The sequence below is a fragment of the Pristiophorus japonicus genome, unplaced genomic scaffold, assembly GCF_044704955.1.
Source record: "Pristiophorus japonicus isolate sPriJap1 unplaced genomic scaffold, sPriJap1.hap1 HAP1_SCAFFOLD_641, whole genome shotgun sequence".
NCBI lineage: Eukaryota > Metazoa > Chordata > Chondrichthyes > Pristiophoridae > Pristiophorus > Pristiophorus japonicus.
Window position 1 is genome coordinate 225,904 of NW_027254553.1, and position 22,189 is coordinate 248,092.

The 22,189-nt window shown below is 45.6% G+C and overlaps 1 protein-coding gene across 3 annotated transcripts in view; it reads right to left on the reverse strand.

Annotated features, from left to right (window-relative positions):
- Window positions 1-22,189, reverse strand: part of LOC139255845 (uncharacterized) — a 241,400-nt gene that overhangs the window by 197,793 nt on the left and 21,418 nt on the right. For all 3 annotated transcript variants that reach the window (XM_070874020.1, XM_070874019.1, XM_070874018.1), the window contains exon 2: window positions 19,384-19,529. In XM_070874020.1, coding sequence (XP_070730121.1) covers window positions 19,384-19,529 — 146 coding nt within the window. The remainder of the gene's footprint in view (window positions 1-19,383; window positions 19,530-22,189) is intronic.

The window sequence follows — 22,189 nt, forward strand, 5'->3', positions numbered from 1 at the left end:
CAAGGTCTTCTTAGGCGGTCCCTCGTATCGAGGATGACTTGCTTCCACACCAAAAAGGGATGAGTTCACAGGTGTTTCAATGAAGGGCCTGACATTCCAGGTCCCGAAATACATATTGAAGGGTAGAAGATGCCTGTGCATGGATTTTTTTAATTTGCGATGGCCGTTGCACATCAGGAGAAGGGCGACTGGATTGAATGTCACCAAAATCAAGGTCGCTGAATGGAGCGGGAGCAGGTACAGCAGGAGAGGCGGCAAGGAGCAGAGGAGTGGCGCGGTCGGGGCGAAGGAGCGGCGAGAGATTGTAGAGCGACGTGATCGGGGCCCAGGAGAGGAGAGAGCTCAGGGGCAGCACAGGCCAGCCCACACTGCGATATGTGTGCGCACTGGGTCCGTGCAGGAGAGCTGGTCTCCAGTCGTCTTGGTTAATCGTTGCCACTGGAACAAGACCTAGCTCTGTCAAGCCCATGGTAAAAACACTGCTGCCACTGGCTGTAAAGGTGACCATGGCCTTGAGTTTCTTCACATCAGGATCCTTCCAGGTTAGAGCAGGCAATATCTGCAACATCTCACAGTTTGCCGTCCACTGCTGCACAAGAGAGATGACAGAAGCTCTTTATGTGAGGGGAGGGGACTTAATTAACCAGAAAGAAGCAAGTGGAGCATGCACGTGGCTTTGCCAGGATAGCGGACTACCCCATGGTGCAGGGCATCATCGCTTGAACGCACGTGGCTTTGCGGGCATCACATATAAAGGCTGAGATAGAAACATAGAAAATAGGTGCAGGAGTAGGCCATTCGGCCCTTCGAGCCTGCACCGCCATTCAATATGATCATGGCTGATCATGCAACTTCAGTACCCCTTTCCTGCTTTCTCTCCATACCCCTTGAGCCCTTTAGCTGTAAGGGCCACATCTAACTCCTTTTGAATATATCTAATGAACTGGCCTCAACAACTTTCTGCGGTAGAGAATTCCATAGGTTCACTATTCTCTGAGTGAAGAAGTTTCTCCTCATCTCGGTCCTAAATGGCTTACCCCTTATCCTTAGACTGTGGCCCCTGGTTCTGGATTTCCCCAACATCGGGAACATTTTTCCCAGCATCTAACCTGTCCAATCCCATCAGAATTTTATATGTTTCTATGAGATTCCCTCTCATTCATCTAAATTCCAGTGAATATAAGCCTAGTCGATCCAGTCTTTCTTCATATGTCAGTCCTGCCATCCCGAGAATCAGTCTGGTGAACCTTTGCTGCACTCCCTCAATAGCAAGAATGTCCTTCCTCAGATTAGGATACCAAAACTGTACACAATATTCAAGGTGTGGCCTCACCTCTACAACTGCAGCAAGATCTCCCTGCTCCTATATTCAAATCCTCTCACTATGAAGGCCAACATGCCATTTGCCTTCTTCACCGCCTGCTGTACCTGCATGCCAACTTTCAATGACTGATGTACCATGAAATCCAGGTCCTGTTGCACCTCCCCTTTTACTAATCTGACACCATTCAGATAATATTCTGCATCCCTGTTTTTACCACGAAAGTAGATAACCTCACATTTATCCACATTATACTGCAATTGCCCACTCACATAACCTGTCCAAGTCATCCTGCAGCCTCTTAGCATCCTCCTCACAGCTCACACTGCCACACAGTTTAGTGTCATCTGCAAACGTGGAGATATTACATTCAATTCCTTTGTGCAAATCATTAATGTATATTGTAAATAGAAACATAGAAAATAGGTGCAGGTGTAGGACATTCGGCCATTCGAGCTTGCACCGCCATTCAATGAGTTCATGGCTGAACATGCAACTTCAGTACCCAATTCCTGCTTTCTCGCCATACCCCTTGATCCCCCTAGTAGTAAGGACTACATCTAACTCCTTTTTGAAAATATTTAGTGAATTGGCCTCAACAACTTTCTGTGGTAGAGAATTCCACAGGTTCACCACTCTCTGGGTGAAGAAGTTTCTCCTCATCTCGGTCCTAAATGGCTTACCCCTTATCCTTAGACTGTGACCCCTGGTTCTGGACTTCCCCAACATTGGGAACATTCTTCCTGCATCTAACCTGTCTAAACCCGTCAGAATTTTAAACGTTTCTATGAGATCCCCTCTCATTCTTCTGAACTCCAGTGAATACAAGCCCAGTTGATCCAATCTTTCTTGATATGTCAGTCCCGCCATCCCGGGAATCAGTCTGGTGAACCTTCGCTGCACTCCCTCAATAGCAAGAATGTCCTTCCTCAAGTTAGGAGACCAAAACTGTACACAATACTCCAGGTGTGGCCTCACCAAGGCCCTGTACAACTGTAGCAACACCTCCCTGCCCCTGTACTCAAATCCCCTTGCTATGAAGGCCAACGTGCTATTTGCTTTCTTAACTGCCTGCTGTACATGCATGCCAACCTTCAATGACTGATGTACCATGACACCCAGGTCTCGTTGCACCTCCCCTTTTCCTAATCTGTCACCATTCAGATAATAGCCTGTCTCTCTGTTTTTACCACCAAAGTGGATAACCTCACATTTATCCACATTATACTTCATCTGCCATGCATTTGCCCACTCACCTAACCTATCCAAGTCACTCTGCAGCCTCATAGCATCCTCCTCGCAGCTCACACTGCCACCCAACTTAGTGTCATCCGCAAATTTGGAGATACTACATTTAATCCCCTCGTCTAAATCATTAATGTACAATGTAAACAGCTGGGGCCCCAGCACAGAACCTTGCGGTACCCCACTAGTCACTGCCTGCCATTCTGAAAAGTACCCATTTACTCCTACTCTTTGCTTCCTGTCTGCCAATCAGTTCTCTATCCACATCTATACATTACCCCCAATAGTTTTGCACACTAATCTCTTGTGTGGGACCTTGTCAAAAGCCTTTAGAAAGTCCAAATACACCACATCACTGGTTCTCTCTTGTCCAGTCTACTAGTTACAACCTCAAAAAATTCTAGAAGATTTGTCAAGCGTGATTTTCCTTTCATAAATCCATGCTGACTTGGACCGATCCTGTCACTGCTTTCCAAATGCGCTGCTATTACGTCTTTAATAATTGATTGCAACATTTTCCCCACTACCGATGTCAGGCTAACCAGTCTATAATTCCTTGTTTTCTTTCTCCCTCCTTTTTTAAAAAGTTGGGTTACATTAGCTACCCTACAATCCATAGGAACTGATTCAGAGTCTATAGAATGTTGGAAAATGACCACCAATACATCCACTATTTCTAGTGCCACTTCATTAAATACTCTGGGATGCAGACTATCAGGCCCTGGGGATTTATCAGCCTTCAATCCCATCAATTTCCCTAACACCATTTACTGACTAATAAGGATATCCTTCAGTTCCTCCTTCTCGCGAGACCCTCGGTCCCCAGTATTTCCGGAAGGTTATTTATGTCTTTCTTAGTGAAGACAGAACCAAAGTTTTGTTCAATTGGTCTGCCATTTCTTTGTTCCTCATTATAAATTCACCTGATTCTGATTGCAAGGGACCTACATTTGTCTTCACTAATCTTTTTCTCTTCACATATCTATAGAAGCTTTCGTAGTCAGTTTTTATGTTCCCGGCAAGCTTGCTCTCATTCTCTCTTTTCCCCCTCCTAATTAAACCCTTTGTCCTCCTCTGCTGAAGTCTAAATTTCTCCTAGTCCTCAGGTTTGCTGCTTTTTCTCGACAATTTATATGCCTCTTCCTTGGATTTAACACTATCCCTAATTTCCCTTGCTAGCCACAGTTGAGCCACCTTTCCCGTTTTATTTTTACGCCAGACAGGGATGTACAATTGCTGAAGTTCATCCATGTGATCTTTAAAAGTCTGCCATTGCCTATCCACCGTCAGCCCTTTAAGTATCATTCGCCAGTCTATTCTATCCAATTCACGTCTCATACCATTGAAGTTACCTTTCTTTAAGTTCAGGACCATAGTCTCTGAATTAACTGTGTTACTCTCCATCTTAATGAAGAATTCTATCATCTGATGGTCACTCTTCCCCAAGGGGCCTCGCACAACAAGATTGCTAATTAATCCTCTCTCATTACACATCACTCAGTCTAGGATGGCCTGCTCTCTCGTTTGTTCCTCGACATATTGGTCTAGAAAACACTCCCTTATACACTCCAGGAAATCCTCCTCCACCGTGTTACTACCAGTTTGGTTAGCCCAATCTATATGTAGATTAAAGTCACCCATGATAACTGCTGTACCTTTACTGCATGCATCCCTAATTTCCTGTTTGATGCCACCCCAACCTCACTACCACTGTTTGGTGGTCTGTACACAACTCCCATTAGCGTTTTCTGCCCACTGATGTTCCGCAGCTCTACCCATACAGATTCCACATCATCCAAGCTAATGTCCTTCCTTACTATTGCGTTAATCTCCTCTTTTACCAGCATCACTACCCCACCTCCTTTTCCTTTCTGTCTATCCTTCCTGAATATTGAATAGCCCTGGATGTTGAGTTCCAAGCCTTGGTCACCCTGGAGCCATGTCTCCGTAATCCTAATTACATCATTTCCGTTAACAGCTATCTGCGCAGTTAATTCATCCACCTTATTCCGAATGCTCCGCAGTGTATCGCAACCCCAAAAGTTACAACTCGCTCAATGTGCAGTTGGTGTGCGACCACGCTCAGCACATCATGATGGTGAATGCCCAGCATCCTGGCAGCATTCTTGATGCTTTTATTCTGTGCCAGTCTGCTGTTTCCTCAACCTTTGAGCCACCAAGAAAACACCAAGACAAACCAGAGGTTGGCTACTGGGTGACAAGGGCTACCAGTGCCACGTACTAGTCAGAGTAGGAATCGCAGGATAGCTCAGATGAATACGTGGCTTGAGGAGTGTGCACAAGGGAGGGATTCAAATTCCTGGGACATTGGTACCGGTTCTGGGGGAGGTGGGACCAGTACAAACCGGACAGTTTGCACCTGGGCAGGACCGGAACCAATGTCCTAGGGGGAGTGTTTGCTAGTGCTGTTGCGGAAGGTTTATGCTAATATGGCAGGGGGATGGGAACCTATGCAGGGAGACAGAGGGAAATAGAATGGGACAGAAGCAAAAGATAGAAAGAAGAAAAATAAAAGTGGAAGGCAGAGAAACCCAAGGCAAAAATCAAAAAGGGCCACATTGCAGCAAAATTCTAAAGGGGCAAAGTGTGTTAAAAAAACAAGCCTGAAGGCTCTGTGCTTCAATGCGAGGAGTATTCGTAATAAGGTGGACGAATTAACTGCAATTAATGAATATGATATAATTGGCATCATAGAGACATGGCTCCAGGGTGACCAAGGCTGGGAACTCAACATCCAGAGGTATTCAACATTCAGGAAGGATAGACAGAAAGGAAAAGGAGGTGGGGAAGTGTTGCTGGTTAAAGATGAAATTAAATTAATGCAATAGTAAGGAAGGACAAAAGCTTGGATGATGTGGAATCTGTATGGGTGGAGCTGCGGAATACCAAAGGGCAGAAAACGTATTGGAATAAAAGCCACCCCAAAGCAAACATTCCAATCAAACTATATCCATTTCTCCATCCAATATTACATTAAAAAATCAACCATTCACCCTTGTGCATTCCCTTAGTGCCCATCTTGCACGGAGCTCTGCCTATCCCAGTGCTCCTACATTGTGCTACCCCAGTGGATGCAGCATGGTTGTTGAAAGGCTGCTAATTTTCAGTGGGGGAAATGCAGATGACCTTGCAGGCGACCTCAAGGAGCTTTGGGCCTAGTAGGCCTGGCTTTCTACTGCACCACCTTGGCATGGGCAGCAGCTGTCTGGGCTGACAGGGAACAGCAAGGGCACTGCAGGAGTCGAGTGGTGGGAGGACAAATGCTGTCATCCTGAGAGAGGACAGCAGGATCGGCCTCCACAAATCCATTGCCACTCCCCCGGGGCAGCACCTCAGCAATCCTAGTAACCTGTTGGAGAACAAACTGCTGGACTGCTATGGCACCCTGCATGCTCCTTTCAACACTGGAGGAGAGGTGAAAGAGGAAGAGAGGCTGCAACTGAGACAGCCGCTTTCTGCCCGGGCTCTACGTGAACAAATAAGCCACGAGCGATACCTGTAACTTCAACCACAACTCCCCATTCACCAACAGTCCCACACCCTTTACCTTTCCTGTCACTGTCCGTAACATCCTCCTCTTTCCCACAATGCAAAAATAAAAGCCAACACAAATTACACATTCCAATCCAAATTTATAAATTAAATCTGTTATGTATGTAAACATTATAACTGTATGAGACTTGCCACCAGAGGGCGCACCTGTTGGGCGGCCCAAGGGTCACCTGCATACCTCATGCAAGCGAGTATAAAAGGTTGTCTGCCATGCTGCTTTGGCACTCTGGAGTTTTATTAAAGAGACTAAGGTCACATCAGTTTAAGCTCACAGTACTCAGTCTTGTGGAGTTATTCTAAACATAACAATTGGCGACGAGTAACAGATCGCGAACTTTCACGTGGTTATGGCCGCCGTTGGTATTCTTGAGCGATTTGTAGAGGGTGATGATTGGGAAGCCTTCGTTGAACGTCTCGACGAGTACTTCGTGGCCAACAAGCTGGATGCGGACAATAAAGCGATCAAGCGCAGCGTGATTTTCCTCACCGTTTGTGGGTGTACAACATACGGCCTCATCAAACATCTGCTAGCACCGACAAAACCAACGGAAAAGACTTATGCAGAGTTGTGTACGCTGGTTCAGGAATACCTCAAGCAGAAGGAGAGCATCTTAATGGCCAGGTATCGCTTCTATACGGACCATTGCTCCGAGGGCCAGCACTTGGCGAGTTATGTCGCCGACCTAAGACGCCTTGAGGGACCTTGTGATTTTGCTGGATATTTGGGGGAAATGCTGCAGGATTTTTTCGTGCTTGGAATCGGCCACGAGGTCATTCTTTGCAAGCTGCTATCTGCCGAATCCCCAGACCTGAACAAGGCCATCACAATAGCCCAGGCTTTCATGTTCACGAACGATAATACTAAACTGATATCTTCTCAGCATCGAAGCTCACCGGCAAGTACTGTACATAAAATAACGCCTTTAGCAGGCAGAACTGTACATGGCAGGGCCTACACGTCTGCAGCTGCAAGACCTAGAATGACTCAGAGTCCACAGTGGGGTGTAAATGCGAATCCATTAACACCATGTTGGCGCTGCGGGGGTAATCATCGAGCCCATCAATGTCGATTCAAGCACTGCGTGTGCAAAGGCTGCGAAACAATGGGGCACCTCCAGCGAATGTGCAAACGTGCTGCGACTCACTATGTGGCAGAGTCGGCAGAAGATGGTCGATCCGAAGTGGATCACACAGAATGAGTAAAAGAGGCAACTCAACCAGAGCCCGAGGAAGAAGTGTATGGGGTACACACCTTCAACATCAAGAGTCCTCCTATAATGCTGAAAGTCAAATTAAATGACATTCCAGTTTCCATGGAGTTGAACACAGGGGCGAGTCAGTCAATTATGAGCCAGAAGGCTTTTGAGAAACTGTGGGGCAACAAGGCACAAAGGCCAAACTGAGCCCGATTTATACAAAGCTGTGCACTTACACTAAAGAGCTCATACCAGTCATTGGCAGTGTGGCAGTAAAGGGATTGTACGAAGGAGCTGTGCATGACTTATCACTATGGATTGTACCAGGTGATGGCTCAACGCTGTTCGGCAGAAGCTGGCTAGGAAAGATTCGATGGAACTGGGATGACATCAAAACACTATCTTCGGTGGATGACGCCTCATGCGCTTAAGTGCTGAGCAACTTTCCGTCATTTGACATTAATAAACAGGGCCTCAAAAGTAGTACTCTCCGAATTACTCCTAGTGCCACGTGCTAATGAGTATAAAAATAGGAGGATAAAGCAGATGAACGTGTAGTTGGAGAGATGGGGCAGGAGGGAGGGCTTTAGATTAGCCACAGATTGTAGTACATATCAGTATCAATGATATAGGTAGAAAGAGGGATAAAATCCTGCAGGCAGAATTTAGGGATCTGGGAAAGAGATTAAAAAACAGGACATCAAAGATAGTAATCTCCGGATTATTCCCGGTGCCACGTGCTAGTGAGAAATAGGACGATAGAGCAGATGAATGCGTGGCTGGAGAGCTGGTGCAGGAGGGAGGGCTTCATAATCCTGAGGCATTTGAACCGGTTCTTTGGGAGGTGGGACCTGTACAAGTCGGACCGGATGCACCACAACAGGGCCGGGACCAATAACATTGTGGGGTAATTTTCAAGTGATGTTAGGGAGAGTTTAAACTAGCTTGGCAGGCGGAAGAGAACCGCTGAAAGTGGAAGGCAGAAAATTAGTCAGTGAGTTTGGAAGGCAGAGGAAACAAAGGCTAGAACATAGACAACAAAGGCATTTGGCAGTGCTAAATAGTATATACTTCAATGCAAGGACTATAGTGAATAAGGCAGATGAGCTGAGGGCACAGATAGATATGTAGAAGTATGATACCATGGGCTAAATTTTCGGTTTGGCCGTTTTCGGGGCGGGAAAGTTACCGCCCGGGGAACATCTGTGCTCTGGGGAGAAATTTTTGCCATCTGGGCCCAGCATGAAGGGAGGCATTGTATAATTTTGCACCGCAAAAATGGTAACCTCGCCAACTAAAGTGCGGGGCCGGAAGCGCTCCAAGAGAGGCTTTGGGGGGGGCGGGGGGAACAAAAAAACATAAAGACATTCCAAAAACATTGCCCACACCACAACACAAATCGCTACAAAAATATAAAAGAATAAACACTCAAACTTACCTTTTCTGCACTTTATCTACCTCACCGCCGCCAACATGGCTGGACCGCTGTCTTTTACCTGGCGGTCATCGCGGGGCGCATGGGTTGGATGCGAGTCAAAACTCGCACTAGTGTCGCAACAAGAGACGTTGCACACCCAGCGCGGCTCTTCCCAACAGTGCTTCTAAGCGCCGCCGCAGAACCCGACCCAAAGCTCCCAACAGGATGCAGGAGACCTCGCCACCCCATTTCTCACCGCTCCGGGGCGAGATCCGGAGCACAAAGGACCCGAAAATCCAGCCCCACAGCTATTACTGAAACATGGCTTAAAGTAGGGCAGGAATGTCAGCTCAACATTTCTGGTTACAGGGTTTTCAAACGAGATAAAGAGGGGGATGAAAAAACAGAGAGGGTCGCAATATTGGTTAAATAAACAATTACAGCTGTGAGGAGGGAGGATATGTTAGAAGGATCCTCAAATGAGGTCATATAAGTTGAACTGAAGAACAAAAAAGGGGCAATCACATAGACCCCCAAATAGCCAGAGGGAGAGAGAAGAGCAAATATATAGGCAAATTCTAAGAAAAAAAAATAGGGCATTAATAGTAGGGGATTTTAACTACCCTAATATTAACTGGGATAAAATCACTGTAAAAGGGAAAGAGGTATTCAGGAGAACCTTTTTAGCCAGTACGTAGCAAGCCCAACAAGAGAGGTGGCAGTTCTGGACTGGGTTTTTAGGGAATGAAGCTGGGCAGGTAGAAGGGGTATCAATGGGAGAGCATTTTGGTGGTAGTGACCATAATTCAATTAGATTTAGTATAGTTATGGAAAGGGACAAAGATAGACCAGGAGTTAAAGTTTTCAATTGGGGAAAATCCAATTTTACTAAGCTGAGATGTGATTTAACAAAAGTGGACTGGAAACAACCACATGATGGTAAATCAGTGTTAGAGCAGTGGGAGGCATTCAAGGAGAAGATAGTGAGGGTTAAGGTTTTCTATGTTCCCTTAAAGAAAAAGGATGAGACTGCCAAATCTAGAGTCTCCAGGATGTCAAGGAGCAAGGAGATATGGGAAAAAGAGAAACTTATGTCAGATACCGAGAGCTCAATACCACAGAAAGCCTAGAGGAGTATAGAAAGGAAATTAGGAAAGCAAAGAGAAGGCATGAAAAAATATTGACAAGTAAAATCAAGGAAAACCCAAAAATGTTTGATAAATACATAAGGAGCAAGAGGATAACTAAGGAAAGAATAGGGCTTATTAGAGACCAAAAAGGTAACCTATGTGTGGAGATGGAAGAAGTGAGTATGGTCCTTAATTGATACTTTGCGCTTGTATTCACAAAAGAGTGGGAAAACGCAGACATTGTAGTTAAGGGGGAGAAGTGTGAAATATTAGATGAAATAAACATAGTGAGAGAGGAAATATAATGGGCTAAATTTTCAGCTTTTAGGATTTGGGGGCGTTAATGACGACAGGGCGGTCCTGATACCACCTGGAAAAAGTTTGCGTCTCAGTCAGCAAAATTGGGCAGCGGGGCCCTGAGTGTAAGGCGGAGCGGTAAGGGCGGTGTTGCATATCTCTCTTAGGGCGCTGGGCCGGCTGAGCATGTAAAAATCCCGAGCTAAGCAGGCGGCCTCGGAGGGCTCCAAGAGAGGCCTGGGGAGGAAAAAAAAGCCTGAAAAATATCCACCAAAAACATTCCTAATTCATACTCCATGCCACCACAACACAAATTGCAAAAAAAAGAATCACACTTACCTAAGTTGACATTACTTACCTCACTGCAGCCGCTACAGGTTGAATTGCCCGTTTTCACATGCAGTCCCAGCAGGACGCTCTACGCAGCGCTATGGGTCAGGCTGGACTCAAAAATTGAGCCGGTGCCGCAACCAGGGTCATTGCACACCGACTCACCTCTTCCGGGCGGTAATGCTCCGCGCCCTGCTGAAACCGGCCCCGAAAACCCTGGCGGGGCACTGGAAGTTGGCTGCCTACCCAGAAGAGCTCACCACTGCCAATGCCGCCCTTCCGAGACGAATACAGAGACGGACTGGAGCAGAAAATTCAGCCGTAAGGGGTGTAGCATCTTTGAAAGTAGATAAATCGTCAGGCCTGGATGAAATGTATTTCGGGCTGTGAAGAGAAGCAAGGGAGGAAATAGCGGAGGCTCTCATCATCATTTTCCAACCCTCTCTGGCTACAAGCGTGGTGCCCGAGGACTGGAGGACGTCTAACATTGTGCCTTTGGTTAAAAGAGAAAGGGATAGACCAAGTAAGTATCTGCCAGTTGGCTTACCCTCGGTGGTGGGCAAATTGTTGGAAAAAATTCTGAGGGACAGTATTAATTGTCATTTAGAAAGGCATGGATTAATCAAGGACAGTCAGTATGGATTTGTTAAGGAAGGTCGTGTCTGACTAATTTGATTGAATTTTTTGAAGAGATAACAAAGAGGGTAGTGCGTTTGATGTAGACTATATGGGTTCCCCCCCACTCCAGGGTCGTTGAGGGTAGCATATTTAGTGTAGTCTACATGGATTTTAGCAAGGCTTTTAACAAGGTCCCACATGCAAACTGGGCATAAAAGTAAAAGCCCATGGGATCCAAGGGAAAGTGGCAAGTTGGATCCAAAATTGGCTCAGTGGCAGGAAGCGAAGAGTAATGGCCGACGAGTGTTTTTGTGACCGGAAGGCTGTTTCCAGTGGGGTTCTTCAGGGCCTTGCTTTTTGTGGTAAATATCAATGATTTGGACTGGAATGTAGGGAGCATGATTTAAGAAGTTTGCAGATGATACAAAAATTGGCTGTGTGGAAAGAAGCTCTAGACTGAAGATATCAGTGGACTGGTCAGGTGGGCAAAAAAGTGGCAAATGGAATTCAGTTCTGAGAAATGTGAGGTAATGCATTTGGGGAGGGCTAACAAGGCAAGGGAATACACAATAAATATTTTTTTATTCATTCACGAGATGTAGGCGACGCTAGCCACTATTTATTGCCCATCCCTATTTGCCCTTGAGCCACCTTCTTGAACCACTGCAGTCCAGGGTACTTCTTTATACTGGTTAGGTACAACTGCGTGGGCTGCTAGCCATTTCATAGGACAGTTAAGATTCAACCACATTGCTCTGGGTCTGGAATCACATAAGCCAGACCAGAAAGGACATTTGTGAACCAGATAGGTTTTACAACAATGAGTTTCATAGTCAACATTACTGAGACCAGCTTTTTATTCCAGATTTATTTAATTGAATTTAAATTTGCCATGGTGGGATTTGTACAAACATCTCCAGATCATTTGTCCAGTTCCTTGAATTACTAGCCTAGTAGCATAACCAATGTGCTACCGCACCCCGAAATAAATAGTAGAACACTGAGAAGTGTAGTAGAACAGAGGGACCTTGGAGTGCATGTCCATAGATCCCTGAAGGTAGAAGGACAGGTAGACAAGGTGGTTAAGAAGGCATAGGGGATACTTTCCTTTATTAGCCGTGGCATAGACTACAAGGGCAGGGAGGTTATGCTTGAACTGTATAAAACACTAGTTAGGCGACAGCTAGTGCACTGCGTGCAATTTTGTTAACCACATGACAGAAAGATGTGATTGCACAAGAGAGGGTACAGAGGAGATTTGTGAGGATCTTGCCAGGACTGGAGAATTTTAGCTATGAGGCAAAATTGGATAGGCTGGGATTGTTTTCTTTGGAACAGAGGAGGTTGAGGGGAGATTTCATTGAGGTGTATAAAATTATGAGGGAACCTGGATAGATTTCCCTTAGCAGAGAGGTCAATAACCAGGGGTGGGCATAGATTTAAAATAATTGTTAGGAAGATTAGAGGGGAGTTGAGGAGAACTTGTTTCACCCAGAGGGTGGTGGGATTGCGGAACTCACTGTCTGAAAGGGTGGTAGAGGCAGAAACCCTCATCACATTTAAAAAGTACTTGGATATGCACTTGAAGTTCCGTAACCTACAAGGCTACGGACCAGGAGCAGGGAAGCGTGATTAGGCTACACAGCTCTTTTTTGGCTGGCACAGATACGATGGGCTGAATGGCCACCTTCTGTGCCATATACTTCTATGATGTGTATTCAACTTAACTGGAAAACTGAATAGAGTGAGTTTCTATTGGGGATTGTTGGCATCCAATTTCCTGGTTCCTAATGACAGTCAGAATATTCACCTTGATAGACTTTATAAATACCAGCAAAATTGCAGTAGAATAATGCAAATTTCCTAAATGAATGACAGAGTAAATTGATAGCTAGAGCTTTAGGTGGACTATGTTACACGGGCATTACACTTTGCACACAATATTCTGATATGTACCCCATGCCATGCATGCTCTATGCCAGTTTCACTAAAATGGAAAATTACCCCCAATATCTTCAGATGATTTAGCGCTCACCATGAGACAACAATAATTCATGTTGAATTTGAAGAGTGGAAAAATCAAAAAAAGAGTGGAATTATAATAACTAAATGTGAAAAGTAGAGAGAAGGTAGTCAGAAAAAAATACAAAGAGTAAAAATATACAAAGCATAAATGGAGAGGCACGGAGACAGTAAACACAGAGGTATAAGAGGTATAAGATAGACAGGTAAGACTTAAAGGGAGGATAGACAAAATATATGAAGGTGAGACGCAGAGGTGAAGACAGAAATGACTGTGAGAAATTGATGGGCAGAAATTTGTTAGCATCTAATTTGGGGCGTTAACTTTTAACATTTTGCAAAGTTAGCGTCCGGCGAAATGGCTGCTAAATTGTGGGAAATTAGGCGTTTTCACCCCAGGAGTGAAGGAGGGCAGTAAATGAGGCTAAAATGGCCTCAGTGGGGCACTGCAGGGGCGCTATTGCCAGAGAGTTACCCAATTTCAGCTGACTTGCATTCAGCAATCAGACTTCAATCCTTGACTCAAGTTCATTCCAGCTCTTAAAGGCAAGGTAATTTCCAGCTGCAGCTGCTCATTTTCAGCATTGCTGCACTTGAGTCAGGCCTCTCAGCAACTGAAGCATGTGGGATGGCTGGTGCAAATCCTGCTGCAAGGGAGAAGGCCACGCTCTTCAATAATGTGGCATTGAAGACATTGTTGGCAGCAGTGGAGAGAAGGGAATCGTTGTTCCCTGCATCTAGAAGGAGGCCATCGTCACAGGTATTCAGGGCCATGTGACGAGAAGTGGCCAAGGATGTGTTGGCCAACTCTGTAGACAGAAAGAACCCTGACACAGTGCCGCAAGAAGTTCAACGGCCTCAGTCGAGTGGTCAAGGTGAGTACATGCTTCCACACCTCCTACAGACCAGCATCTGAACCTCTGTCTGTGCACACTGTGCAAACCACCACTTCCCCATCACTCAACCTCCAAACATGTGCAACTACTCAAACTGACATCCTCATCTCGTGCCTTGCCTACATTTATAGCTATTCAACCTCGGCAGGCATATCTTCCATATACATAGCTGGACACTTCTTCACACAAGTTCCTTTCTGTTGCAGGCCAAGATGGCACGTAATAGGAGGGATCAACAGCGCACTGGAGTGTGGGGGAACCTCAACTGTGCGAGTTCACTGACCTTGAGAAGTGAGTGCTGTGGCTCATTGGCCTGCAGGTGGTGGGCGCCGTGGTGGGTGGAGACGTCGACCCCGCTGGGGGCAATACTGGTATCTTTATCCCCTCTCCTTTTCTAAACCCACTTCCCCGTCAACCCAGAAGACTTTATCACTTTCCAGATCTTAATACTGTCTGCCTTCCTTGCTCCATTCCTGCCCCCCTGCCCTTAACACGGGTTTTGTGCCATTTATGCTTTCAGAAAACCAACCAGCAAATGTGCATCTCTCACCCGCAGGCACCAGCTCAGAGACTGGCACTGCGCATTCATTAGAGGTTAGCTTGGCAGAGGGGTCTGCACTGGATGAATGCACCGGGGCCTAGCGGGATGCAACAAGGTCAAGGGGAAAGGGAACCTCGGGAGCCATCTCTCCGGAGGGCAAGTTCGCACTTGAGTTCTGCTGCAGAGGACCTCGATGGGCAAGCATTCACAAGAAGAGTGATGGCCATGTACTCTGACATGATAGGTGCAACGGCATAGGTACCAGAGAGCCTCTTGGCAGTGGTAAGGAGCGTGGAGGAGGCCACCGCCAACACTGCACATAGCTTTGCGCACACCATACAGCCCACCATTGCCAATCTGCAGACGATGGTGGACTCCCAGAGAGGCCGTGCGGATCCAGCCCTCATGACGCGTGTCATGGGCGATGTGGCAGCTTCCATTGCACCACAGGCAGAAGCAACGCAACATCTTAGAGCTGTGATGCAGTCAGTGACTGCTGGCATTGAGTCTCAGACTGTTCTCATGCCGTCTCAGCTGGATGCCACGCGAGCTCTGACTGCTGCCAGTGCCGCTGGGTCCACCACAGCTCACCGGGGATCTCATGGGGTCACAGCATCCTACCAATCTGTGCTGCAGCAGATTGCTGGGGATGCTGAGGTGCTGCCCTGGGTGAGTGTCACTGGGTCAGTGGAGCAGGAACCTGCTGTCCTCTCTCACGATGACAGCATTCCTGGGCCCACAACTGCCATTCCGCCATTGCACTTGTCGCTGCCCGTCAGCCAGCCAGCCAGACTGCCGACGCTCAGCCTGAGGTGGTGCAGCCTACTGCCGGCTCTTCCAGGCCCAGAGCTGGTCGAGGCCGTCCTGCAAGGCCATCTGTAGTCTCTGGCCCTGACACACAGCAGCCTTCCACAAGCCATGCTGCAGCCACAGGGGACACACTGAGGACGAGCACTGGAAATAGTTAAAGCAAAGAGGGGATATAATGAAATGCAGACGGGTGATTCTGAAATACATTGATACAGGTAATTGTTATTACATAAATTTTTATTGGAATGTTTCATCTTTTCTGTTGTTTCTCATTTCAGTTTTGTGGCTTTGGTATGGAAGGATAAATTGATGTGGTGATGGGGAAATCCAGAGGAACCGGGAAGCGGATGGAATTCACTGGAACTGAACTCTGATGAGACGGGTCGCGGACCGCCCTTGCAGAATCGCGATTGAATGGCTGCCTCCTCCGTCGCTGGTGTTGCTGCTCCTGCTCCTCCTCATTCTCTCCTCCTTGTCCTCCTCCTCCTCCTCCCCCTCCCCCTCCTCCTACCCCTCTTGAGGTGGTGCAGCTATCCCTGGTGGCAATGGCTGTGCCCTCATGATGGCCAGGTTGTGCAACATCCAGCAGACAACTTCGAATAGGGATATCCGCTCAGGCGAGTTCTGGAGGGCTCCTCCTGAGTGGTCAAGGCAGCGGAACCAATTCATCAGCGGATGAATGCTCGTGGCAGCTGCCAGGATAGTGGGCATTGGCAGTGAGGATTCGGCGTGTGTGGTCGCACACCAACTGCACATTCAGTGAGTGGTAGCCTTTGCGGTAACGGAATGCCTCAAGATTGTTATGCGGTGCCTGCAAAGCGATGTGGGTGCAGTCAATGGCGCCCTGCACCATGGGAAAACCCGCTATCCTGACGAAACCACATGCACGCTCATGCTGCTTCTCTCTGGTCATGGGGAAGGAAATGTAGTCCCTTCTCCTTCTGTACAGAGCATCTGTGACCTTGCAGTTGGAGCAATGCACGGTAAACTGGGAGATGTTGGAGATGTCTCCTGTTGCACCCTGAAAGGATCCATTGGCATAGAAATTGAGCGCAATGGTGACCTTGACTGCCCCTGAGAGAGCCATCCTCGAGGCTCAAGGTCTGGTTGCAGCAGAAGGCAGAGCTCTGTGACCACGCCCTTGCTCAAACGCAGCCTTTGAACACACTGTTCCTCAGTGAAATTGATGTAGGAAAACTACTGCTGGAACACCCTGAGAGGGTAAGGTCTCCTATTGCCAGCCCTGTTGGACCTTCAGTCTTTGGCCACAATTTGCTGTCTTTCTCCCTGTCTTTGTCTCCAACTAAGTAGCCTCCAACTGTGAGGTCGAAGCAGGAACTCGAGTGCTAACACAGCCCCCATAAAGTGATATAAATCTTGTCATTTCAAATCTGCCCTCAATGAAACAAAGGAATGGTTAAGAGGCAGAACAGTCTTTGAATTGAAAATCACTCAAATCTGTCTAACAGCCACTCTGCTTATGTGTCAGCAAGCTGCAAGGAGTAATGGCCAACAAAAATTGTTTCTAAAGATGATGTCTTTAAATAGCCCTCCTTCAGCCAACTCCCAACTGCAACTCGACAGCTGAAGCTATTGTTGTCAGTGCCAGGCGGTAAGTGAGGGGGCGCGGCCGAATTCCTCTTCCAGGGTGGTAACGGTGTGCTGCACACGACAATTACGGCTTCATTGCCGGGTGCAGCCAAGCAGGGCACTAACGGCAGGAGTGTGGCGCTACCTGTTAGCGCCTCCGCAAAATCCCCATCCAATTTTGCGGGTGGGGGGCACGCTTTACTCGCCACGCCCAGGCGAAAACCCATTTGCGCCATGTTTGCGCCTCTCAAAGACGCTAACAGCAGGCGCACAGGAGCCCAACTTCGCCCCTAAATGTTTAGACAGTAGATAAAGTGTGAAAGGGTGTGTAATATAAGAGAAAAGGGGAAAAAAAGTAGAGAAATACGAAGCAGAGAAAAGGATTTATCATAAAAAAAGAAGAGCATGCTGGAGAGAAAATACAGAGGAAGAAAAGGTATCAAGAAAGGAATATAGGAAGAAAATAGGTTGAAAAGAAACAGAGTAGAGATAAAGAAAGAAAAAGAAAGAACATGGTTTTATATTGGCCCTGAAATTCCGTTTTGTCCATTCCGCGGGCATTTTAGAGAAAAAATACGCACCTACCTTAAGCTGCTGCCCACGTTCGACTTTCCGATGCTGAGGGCTCTCCTGACTGCGATTCGCAGTGCGTGCAGAGCGGGACGTGCACAGGCCTGGAGCTGGAGTCACATAGCTCTGGCAGCCAATCAGGTAAAGTATCATAGTAATAGGAGTTCCGTAAGGTCCTAAACTCTTATTACAGTGATTGAGAAACAGCCCCATACACCCAAAACACAGCCGCAAACACCCAAAAATGCTAATAAAAAAATAGAAAATATACACTACATTCATTTAAATTAAAGTTATTAATGTCTTTAAAAAAATATATATTTTCCCGATTTTTTAAAAAGTTTTCTAAAATAAACTTACCGTTGTGGGGAGGGTTTTTAATTATAAAATATGTTTTCATAACTTTATTTTTATATTTTTTTTAAAACAATTGCCTTGTAAAAGTAGGCTATGCGCCTGCTTTTTCAGGCGCATGATTTTTGAGGACAATTGTGTGCGTAAATATCGGAAATTTGCACTTACAAGTGTCCTCGCTCCCGATCTGCGGATGATCTGTCAAGCTAGAAACCTGACAGATCAGAAAAGCTGGTTTTCAGCGCATGCGCATTGCGCGCCGAAAACCGGCTTTTCCGATGCCTTCCCGGGTCCGTACAAGCTTAGTACAGGCCCGGGAACATCGGAATTTCAGGGCCATTGTGTCGATTTGAGCTGTTTAATATCCAAAACACTGTGCCTCCGACAGTGCAATATGCCTTCAGTACCGAAGTGTCAACCTAAATTATGTGCTCAAGTCTCTGGATTGGGACTTGAACCCATAACCTTCTGATTTAAGAGGCAAATGCTATCACTGAGGCAAGGTTGACACATATCAGAGATAGTGAAGAGGGGTACAGATATGATAGAAAGGGTAGACAGGGAAGTAGAGAGAATACAAAACAGATAGATGAGAGGATAATGAGGAAGGGATTGAGGAGAAAATATGGGCCGAAATTTGCGGTCAGAGGCTTCCCACGGTTGAATGCCTCCAAACCACAATAAAACTACGAACCTACCTGACAATCCTGGATCCACGGAGATTTGCACTCCTGTGCCTCTACGCGATTGCATGCGTAAAGGCCCATGTATCCCGGGGGCGCATGCAGTTCGCAAGCACCCCTGGGATCAAGTGGGCCGACCCAACCAATCAGAAAGCGGATTCCCATCATGCTTACGGCGATTCCATTTATGTACCGAGTCCCCGTAAGCTTAATAGGGATCACTCAAAAAACACACTTGCACAACACTGAAATAAAAAGAATCATTACATATTTTAAAATTAATTAAAATACAATTTAACATTTAAATCAAAAAATTAATGTATTCAAAAATAAATGTAAACATTTTCCAAGGGGCCAAAAATAGCCTAAACTTACTTTACAGGTTTTTGAATGTTAAAATGATATTTTTAAATTTAATTTTAATATTTATTTAAACCCTTAGGCTGGTAAAAGAATTTGCAAGGCACTTACAGCAGTGTACGCATGGAAAATCTGGGCCAACGTTAGCAAGAGAATGGATGAGTGTGAAAGACCAAGGTGCATACAGAAAATACGACAGTTTGAGAGAAAAGTTCAAAATCAGAGAAGAGGAAAGAGAAAAAAAAACAGATGTTTCAACAAATGTATTGATTAGAAATACATTTATCTACATTTCTAAAGATAAAGGAATATTTTAACTGATTTTAAATATGAAATCATACCAAAGATCACCTCAAGTGATTTAAAAAGCTTGTCAGCAGTTTATGTATGCAGATGTGTCACAATGAGCCATGAATAATAAAATGGATACCTTCTTTTATCATGGTCACCAGCTCATAAAGAATTGATTGAAGGTCCTCAGTGCTGAAATATTTTATTTTCATCTGATAAACTGGACCATATTTCAAATAAGTGTTGCACTTTGTGGTTGTTGAGTTAGAATTTAAAATGTTCTTCCTGGAAAATATTTGTCATCAGAAAATCATAAACTGGCGAAGTTTAATGCAAAACATGTCAAATTTAACTTTACCATAAGCACATTAATTAAAAGTACAGTATGTTAAGTTACTAATTATTCATAAATCAAGTTTAATCAACATTTTAGTGCAATTAAATCTGTTAAGGAATGAACAATATTTGCTCTGGGAAATGAGTAAAATGATTGGTTTGGGCAGAGTGAGTGCGCGGGAAGAGGGCCCAGATGCTATGGTGGCTTTCCAACTCCAAATATAGCCTGTGCAAGACCCATTCCAACTAATGATGTACCACAGATGCTTATATGGGGGGGGGGGGGGGTAGGGTAATGTGCTATGTCACAGTTGGCGTATACATTATCTTGCTGCTGCAGAAGATCCTTGCCCACCAGAAGGCCAATCATGCATCAACACAGTAATGAGGCTGGTCATGAATCTGTGGCTTCCAATTGGCTATGAAATTTGTCAACTAGCTGCTACCATATTGAGCGACTTACCCAACTCTATCGTGGTCTTTTGATTGCAGGTTTTGAATGCTCCTACAACCAGCATTTCTGAGATGTCGCAGTTGTGCCAAAGTGGGACAAGGGCTCAAGTCCTGTGACATATCTTCAGTGACAGGTAGGCCTCTCTCTTGCTCTCTCTCTCTCTACTGTCAGCATTAGCAATACAATTGAATATATTTAGCCACCAATTAGTCTAGTTCTTAGTCTGGTGTGTAGGGGAAGGTGTACAAGGAGCTTAATGAAGGAACAACTGTCTCCAAACTTAGTCAAACATTTTGAGAGCAGCTCATATTCTAGACAACTGATGCTGAGAACTGAGCTGTATAGTAATAATGGATGAGGTTCGGGAGGCATTCCTTGCTTTCCTGCTTGGGTAATTGGAGCTGTCTGAGATGTATACAATGGGCCAGAAGATTTGCCCCGCAAGTTCCAATTTTTCGCCTGCACTGTGCATGGGCGACAATCTGGAATTTGCGGCCTTGACAGATCATCCAAATTGACTAAGAAATCATTTTCGCTGGCGCAGAGCCCGGCTATTTGTCCAATTATTACCCAGCAATTGCCCACAAAACTCTTATGGCTGGTAAGAAGGCCTGCTTTCATCAGCGTAAGGGTTATTATAAATCTTAAATGAAACATTTAAAAATAAAAAATCATGCACACACACTTAAAATTAGTTCATGCAAATATTGGCCCAGATTAAAATGTTTAAAATTATTTTTCAAAAACTTTAATTTTTATTGTCTTTGGTGTAATGAAGGAACTTTTAATTATATTTGAAAATCTAAGCATTTATATTTATTAGAGTTGTCTAAATTGTTTAGTTATTTGGGGATTCCATTGCATATCATTAGGAGATTCCATTTGGAAATGACTGCGATGGAATCCTCCTTTCTCATTGGAGGACCAGGCCCATGTCTGCCTATTGCAAAGTGCTGCAGTACAGAGAGACCTGGAGGTCGTTGTGCATGAAACACAAAAAGTTAGTATATGCAGGTACAGCAAGTAATCAGGAAGGCAAATGGAATGTTGGCCTTTATTGCAAGGAGGATGGAGTATAAAAGGAGAGAAGTCCTGCTACAACTGTACAAGGTATTGGTGAGGCCACACCTGGAGTACTGCAGACAGTTTTGGTTTCCGTATTTAAGGAAAGATATACTTGCATTGGAGGCTGTTCAGAGAAGGTTCACTAGGTTGATTCCAGAAATGAGGGGGTTGACATATGAAGATAGGTTGAGTAGGTTGGGCCTATACACATTGGAGTTCAGAAGAATGAGAGGTGATCTTATTGAAACTTATAAGATAATGAGGGGGCTCGACAAGGTGGATGCAGAGAGGATATTTCGACTCATAGGGGAAACTAAAACTAGGGGACATAGTCTTAGAATAAGGGGCCGTCCATTAAAAGTGAGATGAGGAGAAATTTCTTCTCTCAGAGGGTTGTAAATCTATGGAATTCTCTGCCCCAGAGAGCTGTGAATGTTGGGTTATTGAATATATTTAAGGTGGAGATAGACAGATTTTTGAATGATAAGGGAGTAAAGGGTTATGGGGAGTGGGCAGGGAAGTGGAGTTGAGTCCCTGATCAGATCAGCCATGATCTTAATGTAGGTTCGAGGGGCCAAATGGCCTACTCCTGCTCCTATTTCTTATGTGATCCCAGGGACGCTCCCGAACCGCCTACTTTCCTGGAATCAGTGGGCCTTTACACAGGCTTATGCCTGCAGATCTAGGACCCAAACTCTCTGGAGCTTTAGAGCCAGGAGGTAAGTTCGTAGAGCTTTCGCAGATCAGAGGCGTACTCCGGAGGTACGCCTCCGACTGCAAATTCAGGGCCAATGTGTCCTCTCTGCTTGGCTTTGCAGAAAAGATATGCTTGAGCATGGATGGGCATCTTCTAGAAAAGGTAAAGACTGCAGCATGTCCTTATCACCATCCTTCCCAACACTCCATCCAAATCCAACAGCCCAAGTCCAGACAAGAAAGAGGAAGTTGTCAATTTTATATCACTTTTCCATTCACTCTTCATTCAATACCCAAAGCCCCCCCATTCATCCCAATAAATAGCATGCTCCAACACAACCTACAACTCAGCTTCAAATTAACTTCCAAAAATCAACATCATTCTAATTTTTCT